Source organism: Lepisma saccharinum, chromosome 28 (genome assembly GCF_977018435.1).
Source record: "Lepisma saccharinum chromosome 28, izLepSacc3.1, whole genome shotgun sequence".
In the NCBI taxonomy this organism is placed as follows: Eukaryota; Metazoa; Arthropoda; class Insecta; order Zygentoma; family Lepismatidae; genus Lepisma; species Lepisma saccharinum.
In genome coordinates, this window is record NC_139256.1 from 16,770,999 (window position 1) to 16,793,522 (window position 22,524).

General features: G+C 35.8%; 1 protein-coding gene across 1 annotated transcript in view; it reads left to right on the forward strand.

Annotated features, from left to right (window-relative positions):
* The first annotated feature begins 1,225 nt into the window (after positions 1-1,225).
* The window catches only part of LOC145980972 (uncharacterized), a 68,786-nt gene continuing 47,487 nt past the window's right edge, over positions 1,226-22,524 (forward strand). The window contains exons 1-7 of the mRNA XM_083114060.1: positions 1,226-3,408; positions 7,345-7,399; positions 8,545-8,653; positions 10,688-10,768; positions 11,625-11,726; positions 18,393-18,531; positions 20,061-20,257. Coding sequence (XP_082970186.1) covers positions 1,509-3,408; positions 7,345-7,399; positions 8,545-8,653; positions 10,688-10,768; positions 11,625-11,726; positions 18,393-18,531; positions 20,061-20,257 — 2,583 coding nt within the window. The 5' untranslated portion in view covers positions 1,226-1,508. The remainder of the gene's footprint in view (positions 3,409-7,344; positions 7,400-8,544; positions 8,654-10,687; positions 10,769-11,624; positions 11,727-18,392; positions 18,532-20,060; positions 20,258-22,524) is intronic.

Consider the following 22,524-nt stretch of genomic DNA (forward strand, 5'->3'; position numbering starts at 1 on the left):
TTCAAAAAGGGAAATTTCCCTTCATGTGGCAACACTGGCACAGACTGTTCTTATCCAAGATGGTGAAGTAAACCGTCTCTTGGCTAGTATCTTGAGATACGTTTATGAAGAAACGACTATGAATACGGGCCTACAGTAAAGCACGGGTCTTTCTTGTCGCACAACAATTTTGCTACCTTGTGCATACATAGCTAGCCTGCCTAACCTAACAACATAGGCATTTATCCTAAACTTAAAATAATTTCTCCCGTGACGTCAGAACATAGGGTTGCCAAAGTGTTGTCCGATAAGTGAGAACTGTAAAGCACGGATTAATTGACACAGGTTCAATGAAAAACAGGGTTGCCAAACAAACAAAAATATCACAGACTATAAAATATCTACCACCAAAATGTGTTTTAAACACTTGTAAAAAACATGTTTAAAACACATTGTTTTAAACATTTAAAACATTTGTAAAAATAACAAAGCCGTGTGTTTTAAACACTTTTGTTTTAAACATGCCAACGCTGGCCGTTTTCCGTACTCGCGGGCAGGGATGTTGTTTGAGGCTTGTGTAATGAGTGAGACCCCCACAAATGTGTAATGAAATGTAGTGTCTGCTGCCACGTTCTTTTTCTACTGGAACCTCAAAAGAGATGTGCGTGGCAGGAAACTCGGTCCTTGTTTCATCGTGATTTCATCATGCTACGTATGCAATTACGTCTGTAACACATACTGTGAAGTTGTAGCGATTACTTTCACATAAATGTTTTAAGATTAGGCTCTTTAGCATTCTTCTAATAATAAACCTAAATGCTTTCGTAGTTAGGTTAGGTTCCGTTAGCATTAAACTAATATCGCTAAATGCTTTCTAAAGAAAAAGGTTCTAAATTACCTGTACGTACATTCATTCCCACTAGTCATGAACTTGCAATTTTCTCGTCTTTATCTGTTCTTAAGATTTGTAACATCCTCTTAGCCAACGAATTACGTGGCAGGAGCAAATCTGACGCTTATTCTTACTGCTGACACGTGCGTGGCAGCAGACTCGGACGTAATTAAAAAGAGACCAGTGCCAAAGAAACATAAACATTTAATCTTCGAAGAGAATTGAACGCAACGAATTAATGTGATAACTATTGCGCATAATCGTACTTACTATGGAACTAAATTTAAGTGAAAGTATTTATAATGAATAACATTATTATTGTTGTTATTATTCCTTTAGTACGGTTGTGGACAAATTGAAAATTCAATGTTGTAACATTTCTGTATGTTCGTGAATTTTCTTCTGCAAGAATTGGGAAGATATTTAATATATATTCGCTTATGAATCAAGGACGATTTTTGTAACTTCAACTTCTATAATGCCGAAAGAAGTACGACGGAAATAGTGGAATTTATGTGCTTTCATTCTTCCGTATGAGAGCAATGTTATTTTCATCGCACATAGAAGTTCGATATGCGGAACTTTTTCGCGAGTTAAAAATATGGTTTGATATTTGTACATAGAAAAAACATTAGCAATGGCCGATGAAGTTGTAGCTGAATTCGCAAATTCATTGCGAGACCTAACCACCTGTAGCAAGCCTCACATTAGAATGCTAACCATGCTTGCTGAGGACAACATTGCTCTTGCACCAGCAATAGCAGATACAATAGAAAAACACATCCAAAAAATCAAGTCAAAACTAAAATTGCCTGCTTTACATCTGATAGATTATATTATAAAATATGTCGGCAAGGAATACATAAATATTTTTTCTGCAAAAATTGGATCCATATACCAGACTACATTTTCGGAGGCAAACCCAACTACAAAGAGTGGGATGTACAAAATACGCCAATCCTGGAAAGAAATATTTCCAGAGAGAGTGTTATATGCTATAGATATCAAGATGCATTTATTTGATCCAGCGTGGCCCATTACAGCTCCAGTGCCTCCATTGGATGTGTCAAAAAAATTACTTACAGATTTAGGAATGGATCAAAATCCGCAGAAAATCAGTAAAAAGCAACGGAAAAATCTATACAGAAGGCAACGTGAAGTGATGGCCATTCATCGGAAAATGTGTTTATTACGTGATTCAAATACACCAGGTAGTGAACAGAGTACTGCTGAACTTCCTTCTAAGAAAACTGAGGGAATACATGAAACTGATGTACCAGAATTAGATGACACATTTTTACCGTCATCAGCAATATTCCAAGCTTTACCAATATCTGCAAAAAGTAATTCACTTGAATCTAGGCAGGTCAGTTTGTCAAAAAAATGGATTTTGAAGCAACATAAGGCAAAAAATATTGTTATAGGTAAACCTATAGACTCTACATGTGATATTGGGTCAGTAACAAATGTAAAATTATCTGATACTGAAAAATGTGATAGTAGTGCTGTGATAAATAAGGAATTTTCAAGTTCTGTAGTGGCAAATGTGCCAGAAACTTCAATAGAACAGTCTGTATCAGTGCCTGGGAAAATTAGAAGTGTACTTTATTCTCCAATAATAAAAATTGGTCAGGGTTCATCTGCTTCAGACTCTCCAAGCTATGGACAGGCAATACCTATGCTGTCACATAAACCTGTCAATCCTTCCTGTATGTCACAATTCTCTTCAATTCAGAACACTTCATCAATCAATAATAAGTCAGTAGTTAGGGATTTTGCTCCATCTCAAGTATTGCCTCCTCAACCAGTACCTCCTCCTGCTATATTGGGTCACTCCAAAGCACCCCAGCCTTCCATGATACCCACTACCTTTACCACATCAATTCATTCACCTTCCTCTGTGCCTTGTATGGTACCTCCACCATCCATTGTACCCCATCCTTCTGCAAGTGTCAGCCCATCAGTGTTACCTCCTCCATATTCCTCACCATCCATAGTACCTCCTCCACATTCAGCACCATCAATGGTACATCCTCCACATCCAGCACCATCCATGATACCACCTCCACGTTTAGCACCATCCATGGTACTTCATCCACATTCAATACCATCCATGGTACCTGCTCCACATTCAACACCATGCATCGTACCTGCACCTAGAATGGTACCTTGGCCTCCTGTGGTACCTCGACAAGTGACTCCTGCCACAGTTAACTGGCCAATTAGGCATCATTTTCCTCATGGGCCTCCCCAGCCTGTGGTACCACCTCCCATTTTACCAGTTCATGCACATCGAATGCCAAATGTTAGAACAGGAACAATAGGAAACCTGACTGTTATCAATACAGCTATGGTAGATCTGAGGCAACACAACTATAGACAGAATAGTGAAAACATGCAAGAAAGAAACATCAATACTACAACTGCTACATGTTCAAAAGTGCCTGTTAGGAATGTTGAACTGTCGAACACCTCTTCTTGTGAAGAAGTATCATCTGAATACTCTGTAGTGGAGAATATTGGACCATCTGTAACTGGTAAGTTCACGAATCATAGTTCTGAGTATGTGAAGTGTTCAGTTCCAGTTGACTGTTAACAAAAGAGAACACAAATTTATGATGGTTAGAATCAGGGGTAGATGCTTGGTCGCCATGATATGTGAAATTTTCACAGGGCCATTTACCCACTGTACTCCCTTGAAAATTACATCATTTTTTTTTTTTTTTTTTTTTTGGCAGATTTGAGTGTTTTACACAATATAAACATGGTCTCAGCATTAGGAAGGCACAAATAACGGAGATATTTGATCCCTATGTATGGCACACGTAAGTTAAAACCTGCAATATTGGCGTACTTTTGCTGTTTTTGTTAGTGAAAACTGTTTGTATGCACTCTAAAATAGCAAGAGAACACGTCAAAAATAACTATCAGTACCAAACCTAGCAATACTAACCTAACTACGTAAAGTTATAGCTGCTGTTATCGAAAGTCGTTTTGGGTGCTACATTCACTGTTTCACATTCACTACATTCGGGCTGTTCTGCTACATGGTAAAGTAACATGCTAAGGTAACAGACATACTTCGCAATAACACAGTTTCACAAGCAAAAATCAACTGAAAATGTTCATAAATAACAAAATCTTGATAAACAATGCAAAATATTTTACAGATGGTCAAGGGTACCAATTTTCACCTGGCACCAAAATTTTCAAATCCATTCTAAAAATATATTTTTTTAATAATTCAAGTTCACTTACGGAAATTTCCATTTCCAAAACATGATACGTGACATTTTGGTCATTATTGAGTTTATTAGAAAGGTTTTTAGAAGCTATACTGCAGATAAATTGTTTTTGTGTTGTTTTTACCAGTTTCAGAAGTATTCAATGAGTCCACTGCAAATTGCATGCCATGACAATTACATGCGAAAATTGAAAGATGGCTCTTTTTACTTTGTAATGACCAAAATGTCACCATGTTTTACTCCTGAGGCCTTTAATTAATAAATAAAATGTTTTAAGATCACATTTCAAAATATGTAGCTTTATCTTAGTTGGATAGGCTTTCTTAACATATATTTGGAAAAAAAATACTGGCTCCTGAATTTTGTTTTCCCCTGGCCACCATCATTGTAGCAGAACTTGCTCCCACTGGGACCTTCATCATAGAAATTGGCCACCAGCATGCACAAGCATTTCCATACTCATTTTTCAGTTTACCCATATACAGAGTGTCCAAAAAGTCATGCAACCGAGACTGAACGTACGTAACTTTTGTACAAAAAGCAGGTATGATAGCACAATATAGAGAATGTCTCCAATTTCGTTAATATTTGGTATACTTACTTCTAATCACGAATCTGTTGTTAAAATGCGGGGGTCACGTGTAGAAACTTTAACATTATACACTGGTAGCCCCACGAACCATTCACGGATAGTCCCACGAACCATTCACGGATAGCCCCACGAACTATTTCCGGTTAGGTTAGGAAAGCTTAGTTAAAATTTTGTTCATAAAACAATGCGATACAGTTGCAAAAAAAAAAACCTACTTTTATCGCCTTTTTTCCCGATTTTCACGTGTGACCCCCATTTTAACAACAGATTCGTGATTAGAAGGCCAAATTTAGTTAGTATACCAAATATTAACGAAATTGGAGACATTCTCTATACCAGTGGTTTCCAACTTCAAAAGGTCCAAGGGCCAAAATTATATCCAGCAGTTGATTGGCTTGCCATTTTTTTTAGGGGGGGGGGGGGGGGGCTAAAAATTACAAAAATTGTAAGTACTAAACTGAAAATGTAGTACTTTCGCATGACCTAAATTTCTAAAATGAGGCCATAAAAACAATGGAATCCCAAATCAAAATTGTTTAATTAGAATTTATTTCACAAAAACCCAATACTTATGGATGAATTCAAAGAAATGAAAAAAACACCATACAAATAAGAATACTTCATAGTAAGTGTTCAATGTAAAAATTGAGACCGATCTGCTTCTTTTATTAAAGTTGGAATGTCCACTTCAATTTCTGTATTTGAAAATCTCAGAAGGTGAAGCTGTGAAGAATCTGCCAGTCGGCTTCTGTAGCAGTTCTTGATGAACTTCATTGAATAAAAAACACTTTCACACGTGTATGTGCTGCCGAACATCGATGTCATTCTTTGCCCAAAACTACTAAGGTTTGGAAAGCGTTCCTTTGACAGGTATTTGAAAAACTCTGGCCCCTTTTCTTGCCTAGTTTGAAGGAACACATCGCCTTGCAAATCACACAATTCAAGTTGGAGAGAAGATTGTTGTTCTTCTATGTTAACACCAAGAGGATTGCTAAATAGCTGGAAGCTGCTTTTAAGTTCTTCAAAATCTTTAAATCTGGAGTCAAACTCATCCATTATTTCTTTAATATTTGCACTGAATTCAGAAAAGTCCAGTGTTTCTTCAACTTCTGCTAGACGCCGATAGCTTGGAAAATGGACCAGGTTATTCATCTCCAAAGTAACGTTGAAAATCTTCAGTTTATTACGAAACACATTTATGTTTCCCATTAAATCTGACACCAGCTGGTTTCATCCCTGCAGTTTCAAGTTCAGTTCGTTCAGATGACCTGTGATATCTGTTAGAAACGCCAGTTGTTTAAGGAAGTCCATAAATAGAACGTATTTTAATAAAAATACATAAAAATTAATGTATTTTGCAAACTGGCTTTGCGAGCCGCAAAAAAATGCGGTCCGCGGGCCACCAGTTGGAAACCCCTGCTCTATACTATGAATTGGCTCCAAAAAGCAATAAACATGAAACTTCCACTGATATTAACTGTGTCTGTTTGAATATTTTTTAAACATTAAACAAGACGAGCATGATCTACATGAACGTTCAGTATGCCGAAAAATTTACTAAGGTGGAAAAAAGTTTGTTTTAATGTGGAACGATGTTGACAGTAAACTAACTGTTGATTAGCTGTTCACTTGCTTCACCTGTTACCAGCACCAGAATCTTAATGTTTAAACGTGGCTACTTTTTATGTGTACTAAAACATATAATAATAATAATAGTTGTGTGAATTTTGCTAATTTAGAATTGGAATTCATTTACTCTGAACAAACTTCCCTATTTTGATTACTAAGGAACGGAATTTTATGTTCTAAAAAACTCAGAAATATTTATTTTTTTATGTGCCATAAATGTTAAAAATATGTGATTAAAACAGGAAAATATGTGACAAAAATAATAAAAATAGGTAACAAAAACAAAATATTACATGCATTTTAAACACCTGAAATCAGTTTCTAAATGCTTACCTCTTAGCGAGCTATTTCTTGGAAGAGTTGCAGTGTATCACCATAGTTTTTTTCCAAATTCTCCATTGTAAATCTGTGACGATTATCTCTAAAAATCATCTTATATTGTGAGAAAGATCGCTCCATATTTGAAGCACGAAATGTCACTAAAGCTGTAGTTTTCCAAAGCTTCCTCTTCCTCTACTTCACCTTCCAAAACACGTGCAATTTGGCACAAAGTGTGAAAACCTTAGTTTTTCCCAAAAATTTCTGTAAATTTAGACATTAGCACAATGTGCGTTAGATCCAGTGGGGGTAATATTTTCCCCCAATACTATCTGCCAGCGAGCGTGTTCAAAGACAAAACAAACCTAGCACTCTCGATATGAAAGAGGTGCAGAGAATAAACATTTTTCCTGCGAGGATTTCGATGTAGCTGAAGTCCATAAGCGATTTTATGTATTTAAAATAAAAATTTGCAAAATATGTATTTACTGGAAAACTGGAAAATATGTATTTTTATGTAAAATAAAATTTGTGGTGTTGACATATAAGGCTATGATCAGAATTTTGGCAAAAACGAGGGTCTCTATCTTATTGCGGAAAAAAACATTTATTTACCTAAAGTTCTGTTCCCTATTGATTACTTCAATACTGGTAGACAAAAATTAACAGAATTTCATTTATTGTTTCAGATATTCAACTGTTTTGGACAAAGTTCTATGAAGGAGAACTTCCTGATATTAACTTGTAAGTATTTTTAGTAATTGCTGCATTTGCTTTGTAGCTAAACTACCTATATTATTTTTAAAATGTAATTTTGGCATAGTGAGTTATCTCATTTATTGTTTTGTAATGCTGAAGAAAGTCCATTGGCACTGCTGGGATTTTCAGTATTTAGTCTTCTTTTTTTGCAGCTACCCAAATTATTAATCTGTAAATGATTTTTCAATAAACATATTTCTCTGAGTATCACTTTGCTTGAACCCTGTCTATTACTAAGTTGTTAGCCTCCAATTTCCGATTATGAGGCGCATGTCAAAGAAAAGAGCTGATATTTTTTAATAATCAAGAAAATGATAGAAGAAATTTATTTATCAATTATCCATGACTCAATATAAAGGGTGTCCCGACAAGAACACCAGATTTGAATTGCGCCATTGTCTTGTTGTTGGGTTGGTAACACTGTTCTTGTATATTTAAGTACTGTTGTCTTATAGTGTGGATATTGTACATGTGTGGTTCCAGCAAGATGGTGCTAGCTGCCACATCTCCCATGAGAAAATTGTCTTGCCCCGATGGCGCAGTAGTAGCGTTCGATACCCGGTGGAGGCACATAGTGGTTCGGATCCCACTTTAAACTGTAGGTCCAGTCCCGATTAACCTTACTGTGCATAAAGTGGACTTAAAATACCAACTCAATCAATCAACGATTGCCCTGCTGCATGACAAATTTCTGGGCTGAGTCCTTTTGTGCAACTGTGACCAGAACTGGCCAACGAGGTCATGTGACCTGACACCCTGTAACTTCTTCCTTTGGGGGTACGTGAAATTGCAGGTTTATGAAACCTATCCCCAAACCTTACCAGAACTCAAGGAGGAAATTTGTCGTGTCATCGGCTAAATCGAGGATCAAGTCTGTGTAAGAGTCATCAGTAATTTCATCACTACATTCAGAGCAAGTCGTGGGGCTCATATGACATGTTGTTTTTCAGAAACTGGCAACATGTACCCTTTGTAATGATGTTGCAATATATACCATGTCATGTAAATAAGAGATTCTTTTCACATTATTAAATCTGGCATTCTTGTTGGGACACCCTTTATATTGTCAAGTTTTAATTACTTATGTGTGTTATGTGAGAATAAATTTTATGTTTGGTTTTTGTTTTCAGTGTTCCTACGTTCCGAATATATGAAGGAGGAGTGAACATAATCTCTAAGGATGGAGGGCCAATAACTTCACCATTGTGGGTAGAATTGCCACCATTTTATAAAATTACGGTGAGATATGCAGAAATGTGATTTGGCAGATATACACTAGGGTGACAATAAAATAGACACCCATGATACGGAACACCAACATTTATTTGCAAAGCAAATACACAGGCGGTTGCTGTGAATGTGGAATCTTAATACTGAGTTTGTCCGCCTTTGTGAGCCACCAACGCCTGTAACCGACATGGCATGGTTTCAATGAAACCGTCAATGACGCCTTGTGGTAAACGTCCCCACCACCATCACACTGATGCTGCCATATTTCACCCTCTGCTTGATAAATCTGTCCCAGCTGGCTCGAGTCACACCTCCACACCCAAATCCTCCCGCTATCACTGAATTGGCAATACCGGCTTTCATCAGAGAAGATGACAGTTGGCCAAAAGTTGTCACCGTGGGATGTCATGTCCTTTGCCCACTTGCAACGTCTGTTTTTTTGGAATTTTGTGAGCAGTGGTTTCTTTTTTGCCACTCGTTTATGAAGCCCTTCCCTGTGGAGATAACGTTGAATTGTTCTTTTCACAAGTTGTGCCGCGTGCGCGACGTCCGTCACACTGATCCCTGGATTTCTGAGGACGTGTCTCACTATCGCTCATCTGACACGTCTCGATGGCCCTGGTCGGTCGGGTTTGTGTTATACACTTGTCTTCCTGTCCTTTTTAAATTGTTCAATCACCCTGTCACTGTTGCCAATGGTATGGCCAAAGACGTACTAATCTCTCGTTGAGGTGCGCCACGCTCCCATTACCCAATGATGCGCCCTCATGTAAAGTCGCTAATATCCTTGGCACCTGTCGCACGTGGCATGGTTGACAGTCTCACTTCCTTCCTTCCTGATGTTTGTTCAAACTTGGAATGGAAAACGTCATCAGTTAGAAGCACCATTGTGGTGACGATGCTCTGTCAGCAGGTGTCTATTTTATTCTGTCACCCTAGTGTATACCTAAAGTGTTCAATACAGTTGAGACTGCTTTATATGTAACTCAGTTCTGCGTAATTCTGTTTTATATGTAAATTATTGTAGGCCCCGACAAAATATAATTTTAAAACATGTTAATTAAACCTTATTTGTACATAATGCATTTATAATTCAGTGTTTTACGTACTAATTTTCATAAAATACAGTTAATTTGTACCTAACCAAGCTACAGAAATGACAGTTTTCAGTTGCTACTGGTCGGCCATGAAGAACAGAAACAGGAAGAGTTATACGCTTGACCAGAAATTAAAATGTATACGGGAAGTGGATGCAAAACCTATATAATAGTGAAGCTGAAATAACTGCAGATTTAGGCATTGATTAACTGTTGCATAGACATTAGTTAAAGAAATGCTATTTTAGACCATTTCTTTAAAATTGGGTAGTAAAACTATAAAACTATTATTGTAGAGCCTGCATTTTTCGCTGAAAATTTCTACGTAGTATAAAACTAGTGTGTGTACTTTATTGTTTCAGTACCAAAGGGTTCACTAATAAAGTTGCGTTTCAGTACCAAAGGGTTCACTAATAAAGTTGCAAATGTAATATATTTAAGAATCACACTTTTAGAATTGTTAATTTACCACTTTATGATTGAAATAACTGTATTATGTATATCCTGTTCCTCAAAATAGATACAATTACAGCATTTTAATAATGATATGACTTGGTATCTAAATCTGATTTGTAAGTAATTCTCAGGTACACGTATTATTTTCTCTTCACCTTGACATCTGTATAACTCAGGTTCAACTTTATATAATTTAAATTTATTTTAATAGGTATTGTTATTTGAAGGGAGAATATGTATTTGTCTTTTGTGTAGCAAGCTGCAAAAATGCATTTCTCGTAGAATCAAAATTCTTCAGTACAATACTACTCTGAAGTGATAGCAAAATTTATATTATGCTTATGATTTGCTCTGATTTCTGTTTATCTGATCACTTTGGCAAAGATTTAACATGCTATATGTTTGATGTACATACTGTCTTTTGCAGTAAAGCCAAAAAATAATAATAATAATAAATTTTGCAATTTTGTGTTGTTTACATTTCTTCTAGTGCTCCGTTCCTGTCTATACTAAGAAACCAGCACTGCTTAATCTGATGAGAAAACATGTGGGGATATTTACTCCTATAGGGGTAAGTTGTCCGATATTCTGTGTTGCTACTCACTATTACGTACACCTCACTACATCAGTGCCTTACCCCTTCCCATTGCCTATTCCAATTAACTATACACCATTAGCATAAATTATGTTCATGATTTGAAACATATATTTACCTATGCTTCATGGAATCCAGGTGCACAAAATTTTATGGATGTAAAGGTAAACTAAAAAGAAATGAAACTTGTTGGTCTACCTTGCAGCCACAAAATATGCACTATTCACAATCACAGAAAATGGCTTTCATCAAAGACAGGAGAACTTTCCCAAATTTCTGTACCAAGTTTGCAAGTTTCCATCCATACTCCGAATTGAAATAGTGACTCCCACGTAGCCAAATGGTCACTGCTCTTCTCTTGCCTTTAGTGCGAGAAGTCCAGGGTTTGATTTTCATTGGGAGTGTCCAAAATTTTGGTGTTGACTCAGCATCGTGAGAACAATTTGGGAACTGCTTGGAAAGAAGAAGTGGCAGGCTTCGGTCCCGAAAGCCAGAAAACAGTGGTGATGGAAATTAATGTGCATCACTGCTTCGCAAGCTCTTAGAGATCTGTTGCACCATTAACATAAGTTTTTTAGTTATAAAATTTTGGTGGACACTTAAGTTACTACAAGAGTTGAGTATTTCATTAATGATCTTCACACCAAAGTTTCTGAACTTGAGTCCTGGTCAGAGTGTAACGTTACATTGCGTTGATTCCTTTGTTTCATCATTCATCCTCATTGTTTCAGTTAACTCAATGTAAAATACAGTACACGATGTGGATGTTGTGCATCAACCAGATTAACGAAATGCAAGGTGTTAAAATCAATACTCTTCTATTTCCTTTCAGTATTCTACAACCAGAGAACTAACGGTTTTTCATCTCGACGGTAGCAATGAGGCACACCTGATTTATTGCAAGAAGAAAGATTTGGAAAAGGACCAGATTGAGGTTTGTGTGGGACTTTATATATATCACAGCTTTACACTTTCTTTGTGGGTTTTAAGGGGTGACCCTTCTATGTAGTACACCCAAGTGTCAACCTCACTTCCACATAGTACACCGTGGACTGCATTTTGCAGACTAACGAGGCTCTGCCGTCTGGACCTACGACCAGTATAATCCTCGTAGGGCTGTGTGTGTGTGTTGTCTTGTGTTTTGTCCTTATGTGCACTGAGCGTCCCTTTACAGCCTCAGCTTTTAACCCAAGTAAGAATATTTTAGTCCCTGAACATTACATTTATGTTATAGTAATTATATTTTAGTTATGGTAAAGTACTGGACCCTGTATAATGTGACGGGTTGTAACATATGTACACCCTACAGGTTTTTTCCGCTTAGCATTAAGGCTCTACCTAATTAATGAAGTGTATTATCTTACAGCTCAAACCCCAGCCATCTGAGTTTAAGTTTCTCTAAATTCGGGGACATGAACTCTGTATCACTACAGGATGCAAGATAGCCTAAGTGCTGACACATCCAAAAATTTCAAATTCAATCAAAATTACGTCTGACTAACATGTGAGAGAACCAGGTTCGATTCCCGGTGGGTGATAACTGGGATTTTTGCCAACTGTTCAAGCAGTTCCGGCACCCAACCAGCGTCATATAAAGCATGTATCTGGAGGAAACTCTGTGTGCTAAAGGTGGCCAGGGCTGGGGTGCTGATCACATCACCCCCACCTTCGGCCGTGATCAAGAAAGTGGGGGGTCCTAACTCCACACCCGCTATGCACCTTCATGGCGTGGTGCAAAGCATAGAGCAGCACTTTATTTTTTATACTTTATCAATCAATTACACTTACTTTGCCAATACCAAAGTACCTCCTCGCATACAGTTTCAGAATCTCTGTTGGAAATTACCTGTTACAAATCTCAAAACAGACATTTTTGGTTTGGTGCCCAATTGAATTTATCAGGTCACCATTTTTGAGAACTGCTGGATTTTCTCTTACAAGAATGCTGGAAATGTATGGAACAAAACTCTTATTAGAACAGGGCTGATGGCAATATGTTGATATCAGAATGTACAGGTTTGGAGTTAATCACTGATGCAGGATGATATTTTCTCGAGTCAGGATATCTCACAGGGTCTGCAAAAATGTGCCACAACATATTAATAAGATTAAATTATGCAAATGTTAATAATTTCTCATGTAGTTTACAGTTCTTACAAGCACATGAACCCAACATAGCAAAAATACAAGCTGATTCAGAAGTATATATAATATTATTCATTCCGATGTGAAATGACACACTGCAACCATATTGACATGAAATGAAAACACAATTATCCAAGTTTCTTACCTCATCATTACAAGTGCTCGATGTGGGTGCAATTGGTGACACAGCAGACATCAAAACGGTACTCAAGTCCTGCCCAGATACATTCCAGCATATCCTCAGAAATCGACTCCACTGCTTCAGAGATGTGCTCCTTTAGTTTGTCAAGGTTTTGTGTCTTGCTGTTTCTGTGCAGTGCACACTTAACTGAATTTTGTTCGAAAGTGTATCTGCACTGTCATGATAGACCCTGTAGGAGCAAATTCCAATACGCAAAATACTTTCTCTTCCTTCCATGTCATCTTGAGAGATTGTGCCACTAGCGCTCGTAATGGCGTTTAGCTACACTACCTCACACAAACAAAAACTTATGACCTTGCACCTTCAGTGATTGGCCGTTTATGATTTTTAATACTCTTGCTAGAGGTCTTTTACACCATTACTTCTTGTCGCGTATGCACACAGGCTAATGTGCATGCGTTATAAAGGTAAAGTGTTCCCCTGTGCTTAGCACCATGCCATGAAGGCGTATAGGGAGTGTGGGGGTAACGCCCCACACTTTCTTGATCCGGTCGTGAGTGGGGGTGATGTGATCAGCATCATGCCCCTGGCCGCCTTTACCCCCCAGGGTTTCCCCCAGGTACCCATGTTATTCGACGCTGGGTGGGTTCCGGGGCCGCTTCCATCGTTAGAAAAGTTCCCGGATTTGAACCGGCCGGGGATCGAACCCGGGACCTTTAGCATGGTAGTCAGATGCATTACCGACTGAGCCACCGCGGCGTATACACATTCCTTTACTTGAAATACCAAATAGACCACTAATTAACATGTAATAATAGATTTACTGTAAAACAGCTTAATGTTCATCTTCCATAATGAACACCTCCATATTTCAACAAAATCATGAACAAAAGCCTAACGATATTTCACACTTAACACTTCTGAATCATGGTACTTATATAGTCATATTTATAAATATTGTGAATAACTTTTTATTGTTAATGTTGAAGCATCAGAATCAGTGGAAATCAGTAAGAACCAGTTTCTATCCATGCTACTTTTATTTAGGCACCTAGTTGAAAAACCCAGTACCTTTTTGTCTTTAGGTGGTGGTATTTTCAATTGAAATCCAAGATGCCATAATCTGAATATGCAGGCAGTAGATCATCAAAATTATAGGTTCCTATATAAAGGAAGCACGGAAATAGCATATTGTTTCCATCCTTATGTAAAATTATAGGCCATGGAAGAACTGCTGGAGACGAGGTGAGTTTTTTTAAAAAAAACATGTGTAATGTGTAGTTAAATGTTATAGGAGAAGACCTAGAAATCCACTTGTTAATTTTACTTAGGATACTCCACTGTTTCAGTAGCTTGAACACTACTGACACATAATAAATGCCACCTCAGTTATTGATCATTGGAGCCCGGATTTGTATGTAATTACATAATCTATTCCTTTCTAGATACATATCTTGAACAGGAAAATGTCAATGAATTATATAACTGGCATGATTTTACATAAGTTTTATGTTATATATTTGCCAGGATATTACATATTTTACATATTTGCTAATTTACTTTACATAAAACAACATATTTTGGTAACTTTTTCTAATCTTGATCCTTATTCCTATATTTTTGATCTCTGTAACCTGAGGATTGAAATTTTTAGTTCATGTGATGTCATATTTTCTAATTAATGAGACTAAAATTGACTGCCAAGTCAAAAGACAAGCTAGAAAAACAAGAAAGAACCAGGAAATGTTATTTATCAAAATATACTAGAGTTTCTCCCAGCTGGAGTTTGTGCTTTTTTGAATTTATAAAGTTGATACAAATTTTAATTTGAACAACTTATGTCCTTAAAATTATGTTGATTATGTTCAAATAAAATAAATATCTAGCAGAATTCTTGAAATTGATTGAGTACTCGATTATTATTATTATATATTCTTTGATAGTACATATCCTTTTGATGATACATATTTAGGTACATATTTTATAAATTATTGTTACATATTTATGTATATATTTTGTACTTTGATATTACATAAAAATGCTGGGTCTATTGATCATCTTGAACATTCTACACACCATCTCATGAGGGTTTCAAGTTTCAGTTCAGGCCTGAACCTGAATGCTCATTTACCAGATTCTCTTCATGAATTTTATGTTCGTTTGAATTTGTTTTGAAGTCCACTTTATGCACAGAAAGGCTAATTGGTAATTCCATACAAAAAGGGACAAAATAAACAATTTTTGAAAATACATCTAGTGAAATGTTATCTGTATGGGTAAATAGTATACTTTCTATAGTTGTTTGGCAACAGTGTAAGATTACCCAGCATTTCCTACTTTCCAGATGGCAGCTATGATAAGTTCCCTGTAAAGTGACTGCTGGTTCCCAAGAGAATTTCTTTATCGGGTAATGTTTTTTTTTCATTTGGATACATAATGATATTTAGTATTTAGACATTACCAAGTGAATTGATAGCTAATTTGCTTCAAAATTTAGTGATGTGCTAAATATAATATTTATTGGAAGTTATCTAATTTAGGAGGTTTTTGTAGGTAGACTAGCTTGTAACGTAAGTGACCAAAAAAAGAGATAGTTTTTGTCCTGATAATAGCAATGAAAATATTTAGCTAAAAATTTATTATCTCTTAGTAGGCTGTATGTGAGTGCTGAAAACAAATTAGCAGCTTACTGCAAGCAACTAATATGTAGTAACGGTAAGCTGAACTTGTACTTTTGTAACATAAGTGACCAGTACTTTTGCAACTTAAGTGACTTGTTTTACAAAATAATTGCTGTTTAAAATGATATAATGAGCCATCTACATTAATTTAATTAATATTAAAAAAAATAAAGGCACACTTTTACTTGAGTAGATTATCATGAAATTGTTTTGATAGAAGGTTCCTTTTATAATCATGAATGGGCCTCTGGAGTTGAATAAAGTAAGGCTGTTGCCTCTGCTTCTTCTTCAGTTTTAGTACCAGTTGTACCAGGCTGTAAAAGGTCTGTTGCACTAAGGGGTTGACGAGTAATTTAAATGTAATTTTATATTTGACAGCAAGTCTATACATAATTGAACTATGATTATGCCATACTTGATATTCATATTTATTAAGGGTGCATATGAATTTCTATATAAACTTTAAAGATCAAAAATGTATTTATGAGTGAAATTTTTGGGTTCAGGGCATCAACTTGTAAGAAATAAATTTACTGAGCTGTGGTCTCACAAAGGTTGAGAACCACTGCTACAAGCAGCCAAAATACACCACTATTTGCTCCGTAACTAGGTTTAGCGGCCATTTAACCAAATTATACATGATGTCCTACAAAAACCTGCTAAATTGATGATATGATCCATATTTTTATGTGACGTCAGAACTTTAAAATATGTCACTAATATATTTATTTTGACCAAAGAAAGCATAATTTCCATTTTATTATATGTAATATTGCACCTTGTTTGTAATGTATATCTTTTGTTTAACATTTATTGTATTTTATGCTCTATTATGGTAGTTCAATGTATCTTTAGATTTGCGAGAGTGCACAATGTGAATTTGTATTTCTAAACATGAATAGATGTCAGTTTTGTTGATAGCATCCTTTTGTAGATAGTGAGTGATTCATCTGTACTTGAATCTGTGTTCTCGAAAATAGTATAAAAGCGAGGATATCGCGTAAGAATTAACACACATTCGTCACGGATCGTCGAGGATTTTAAACTTAAAAAGAACTCCTCGGTGTTGTGCATACATCTTGGTATGGTAGTTCGGGGTGCAAGCTAAGCCTATGTGACCATAGATATGCCGATGGCCATGCATTGATGATATGCACAATACTGCAACCATTCTACATTAAGAAATAAAGCTAGCCTAAGGATTAATTTGTGATAAAAGTCTAAAGAGCAAATATTGGCTCAGTTATTATTGCATAACTCTTGGTGTGGTAGTTCGGGGCGCAAGCTAGGTCTGTGATCATAGGCATGCCGATAGCCACACATTGAGTTTATGCATTTTAGTTGAGTCAAGTCATCGTCAAAGGGAAATCCTTCGTACTAAGCGTGTTTGCATTATAATCACAGTAAATAAAGAATAAAACCTTTCATTATATCTACTGCAATAATGTGGTTTTATTCCTCTGTGCTGTGAAGCATTGTCTTTGCCTAACATTATCCCTGTACCTGAGAGGAGTCTGTGTACTTCACCGAGTCTCATCGTTCACCGCTGAGTATTACTGAGTTATTAATAAGAACAATAATACAACGACATAGTAACAAATTTAATAATAATACATTTTAATAATAGAAACTTGAACGTATCATTAGATAACTTCCAATAAATATTATATTTAGCACATCACTAAATGTTGAAGCAAATTAGCTATCAATTAACTTGGTAAAGTCTAAATACTAAATATCATTATGTATTCAAATGAAAAAAACATTACCTGATGAAGAAATTCTCTTGGAAACCAGCAGTCACTTTACAGGGAACTTATCATAGCTGCCATCTGGAAAGTAGGGAATGCTGGGAAATTTTACACTGTTGCCAAATAACTATAGAAAGTATACTATGTACCCATAGAGATAACATTTCACTAGATGTATTTTCAAAAAAAATTTTATTTTGTCCTTTTTTTTTGTATGGAATTACCCTGGGGTAATTCCACGGTCACTTATGTTTGAGTTTTTTATTACTCGCACACTAATACCCTCTTCATAATTCAGACTGGTAACGTAAGTGACTATTATTTTATTTTCTCTCTTTACGCATGAGTAATTTTAATACCTCAAAATGGTTTTGAGTTCCAAGACACTATATCTAAGTTGACTCAAAGTTATATTTTTCAAATCGTAAAAACAGAACAGGAATAAAATTGCAAGTTTACTTTTCACATATTACTGTCACATTTTGTGAAACGTAAGTGACCGTTTTATTTGATTTTTTTCATTATACAATGAATAACATTTATCAAATTTGAGTGAGAAAGTTGAATTATAATTTTATTAAGCTAAGGAAATTTTTAAACTGTGTTAAAAGTAGTAAATTATTGTGAAATCACATTTCAAATAATTTTATCTTCTCTGAATGTAACGTAAGTGACCGTGGAATTACCCTAATCGGCCCTGGAGCTACAGTTTAAAATGGGATCCGAGCCACTATGTGCCTCCACTAATGAATTTTTTGTAATCACCATTTCTTCATCATCGCATTTAGACAAAAACCAACATAAAATAAAAAAAATCTAAATGCCCAGGTATATAAGTCATGTTTGTGCACCCTGTAATGTCTAATTTCTCTCTGTTACAGGTGAGGAGTGTTGAGCCCTTATTTTCCATAGTTCCAGTGCTATCAGAAGATTTGAAGAATAAACTTGCAAGAGTAATTTTATCAAGTTGGAAGCCTAATGAAAAAATACTTGATTTAGGACAGTTTCATCGAAATACTGGTATTAATTAATGACTAATTTTGATGTTCTAGATTAACATATAGCTGTCTCAATGGTTAGGTACATTAAGCAATTGTCTCATGACTACAGCCCAGATTTGTATGTATTTGCATATTCTATTCCTTTCTAGATACATGCCTTGAACAGGAAAATGTCAACAAATTATATAACTGACATGATTTTTCATAAGTTTTATGTTACATATTTACCTGGATATTACATATTTGCTAATTTACATTACATAAAACAACATGATTTTTTCATGTGTTTTCAATCTCTGAAATATGATGATGAAAATGTGTAGCTCATGTGATGTCATATTTTCTAATCAATGAAATGCATAGTGCTTACGGTCACCTAAAATTGACTGGAGAAAAAAATAGGGGAACTGTTATTTATCGAAAGATGCTAAGTTTCTCTCCTCCCCCTTCTGGTTACATATTTTCGTTTCGCTTTTAGGTTTAGGCAAAGCACCTAGAAACTTGGCATCCATGGATAAGAAAGCTATTTTTCTGTACGTAGTGAGTATGTTCTCTTGTACAAAAAGTACAAAATTAGCTATGTATTTTCATTTGATTGTTATTTCTGTAGATGCTTCTTTTTACAATTTGTTTCAAAAGTTACAAAGAGCTCTCTTACATAATTGCATATTCTACAATAATTTGCGATGTGAATAGTAATTAATAGTTGACAAAATTGGTTCCTTAAATATCCGTACACGCTGCTGTGCTTTTTTGAGTTTATAAATTTGATACAAATTTTAATTTGAACAACTTATGTCCTTAAAATCATGTTGAATATGTTCAAATAAAATAAATATCTAGCAGAATTCTTGAAATTGCTTGAATACTCAATTATTATTAGTATTACATATTCTTTGATACTTCATATTTAGCTACATATCCTTTTGATAATACTCAGTCATATCATAAATTCTGTTACAAAGTTTAGACAGCAACACACTGGTTGGCAAGGTAACCCTGCAATGTTGGATCAAACAACAACCAGTATCATTGTGTGTTTGGCTGTGGTAGCGGAAAGGTGAATTTCACTGCGAGTCGAATGGAGTGGGGTGTATACGAGAACTGTGTGGCAGTAATCGCACTGTACAAAGTTTGCAAATCACCATCTGACATTTTCTAATCGTGACTGGGCCTACAGTTTAAAGTGGGATCTGAACCACTATGTGCCTCCACCGGGAATCGAACCTGGAACCCTTTGATTACAAGGTGACACTGCTACCACTGCACCATTGGGGAGGCCCCTTGGCATGGGTGTTCTTTGTGATTGTCCCTTCATCTATTTCATCAGCCATCCTCATCTTCATGATTAGGCAAAGGTGGTAGAAAAACAAAGTAAAATAAGTCAAATCACTCAATCTATCAATTAAAACTATTATCAGCTATGTTTGTGACTTGACTATTCCTCACAATTCTTCATTGATAAATTGATAAATATTATGTTAGTATACAATTGTTGTTATAAAAAATTATGACATTTCTAATGTGTAATAACATTGGCCATTTCAGAGTTGAGTGCTACTCATTGCTGCCTGATTTATGAGATGGTGGTGTTTGAATTTGTTGTTCAGTACATCAATGAACATTGTCGAAATGTCGTAAAACTGAAGTTAAATGGGAATAAAATTAGATCTTTGGAATTTCTCAAGGTGGCAGCAGAAACTCCTCTGAAAACTCTTGTTCTGTTAGATCTCTCAATGAATGATGTAAGTATATAATATTTATTCAATGTAATATTGATGTATGTATGGATTTTGCGTGTGTGTGTTTTTTTTGTTGTTGTTTTACGAATTACAATCTGTTTATGTGCTTATGTAATTACAGTGGGAATGGACCAATATCAAACATTTGCCAATATAAATGAAGTTCACATATAAAATTGCTACGATTCCACAAAGAAGCTGAATGGTTCATTCACCACATTAATTAATAAAGTAGATCTTCTTGTATTTAAACTAGGACTGAGCCAATTCCGATACCAGTGTAATTACCCTGGAAATTATGCAAAATTCAAACTTCCTTTTTATTTTTCAAAAATTTTGCACGACAAACTTAATTATTTTATTACATAACATCTATTTTGATGTAATTCTTGAAGCTTTCCTGGCAGCGAATGATGATGAAGTTCTCTCGGGATATCAGCTCGGAAGCCTATCTGGAAATCACCTTGCTGATATCCCGAGAGACCTTCTTCATCTATTTTGATATTCTGATGGAATTCTTAGATTCTAAAGTAAATTTATTGTTAAATTCATGCATATAATGGGAGAAGAATATTTACACTCAAATATTGATCAATATTTTGAACAAATTTAATGTATTGCAATTTTCAAGTTTCGGTGGGACATCAGTTAGAGTATCGGCATCAGTAAGTGGTATCGGCTCAGCCTTAATTTAAACATTATGTTTACAAATAACACTTTTGTGTTCATAAAAGTGACAAGATGGTAGAATTTGCACAAACCTTTAGGCTAATTGTAGAAATACGATCTCTTTAAAATTTTGAGCAGTTTTACAGGTACAATGATGATATGTCTGTGTCAGTTGATACCAATAAAGTACAAATTAATCTATCTGATCTCTAAAATATAGTGAAATATTCATCTCTCATTGTTTCATCTTATGGTGACTGCTAGCCATGTGAAATGGTGGGAAATAAAAATCATGAAAGGAACAGGGTGTCTTACCAGTCTGGAAAACCTGGAAAAGTCAGGGAATTTTATTTTTCTGGAAAAGTCAGGGAAATTTATTTTTCTGGAAAAGTTTGTATTTTTGTTTCTGGTCCATACCAAAGCTAGTGACTTGCTACTGGCATTTCGAGAAGGTGTAAAAGGTATCAATTTGAAAAACATAGTGCAAATATCCATGAACGGACCAGCAGTTAACTGGAAATGTCTTGCCTTTTTTAAGGAAAACATGGCTATTAATGAGCCAGAAAGTACAACATTGCTGGAAATGGAAGCTGCGGACTTCATGTTCTCCATGGTGCTTTCAAAGCATCTTTTCAGAGTTCTGGTTGGAACGTAGTGGTATTCTTAAGAGCAGTGTACAATTTATTTAAAAATGTTCCAGCTAAGAGAGCAGATTTCACAAGAATTACAGGATCAAATGTTTTTCCAAAAAAGTGTTATCCAATTCGGTGGTTAGATAATGGAAGTGTGGTGGAAAAAGCATAGTACCTTTTACCATTTCTGAAAACCTATGCTGACAGAGTTTCTGGTACCATTGAACAACTAAGGTGTGAAAGCTTAAAACTATTAAGTCACAAGTGAGGAATCTTCTGTTACAGTCAGGCTAGCTTTCTTTCAGACTATTGCAAATGATATACTGTAGAACCCTTTCTTGTCAGGTTTCAGTCTGATTCACCGGTGGTGCCTTTCCTTTGTGCACATTTGATCAAGCTACTGAAATCCCTTATGTCCAGGTTTATAAAGATGTCCATTCTGCTTGAAGCTGTAAGTTCTGAAGATCTTTTGAAACTAAATCTAACTGATCCAGATAAGTGGGTGTTCTGCAAAAGAAGTTGAGATTGGATTTGCAACCCGAGCAGCATTTAGATCTGTGCAACTATCTGACGTTCAGGTGTTAAATTTTCATGAAGATTGTCTGAAAATATTACAATGTTTGTGTAAGAAGATATGTTGATTTGATTTTTGATTTTAGTGTTTTAAGTCCACTTTATGCACAGTAAGGCTAATCGGGACTGGACCTACAGTTTAAAGTAGAATCTGAACCACTTTGTGCCTCCACCGGGTATCGAACCCGGGACCCCTTGATGACAAGGCGATGACGCTACCACTGCGCCATCGGGGAGGCCCCGTAAGAAGATATGTATGAGATCACCATTGATATAGGTTCACATATGATGCAGCATGTCTCTCTCCAGCATCTATTTTGGATGGAAAAGTAGGTGAAGACCAAGTAAATGTGGCATTACAAGTTTTAGTTGAAAAGCGCCATTTTTCTGGCCCTG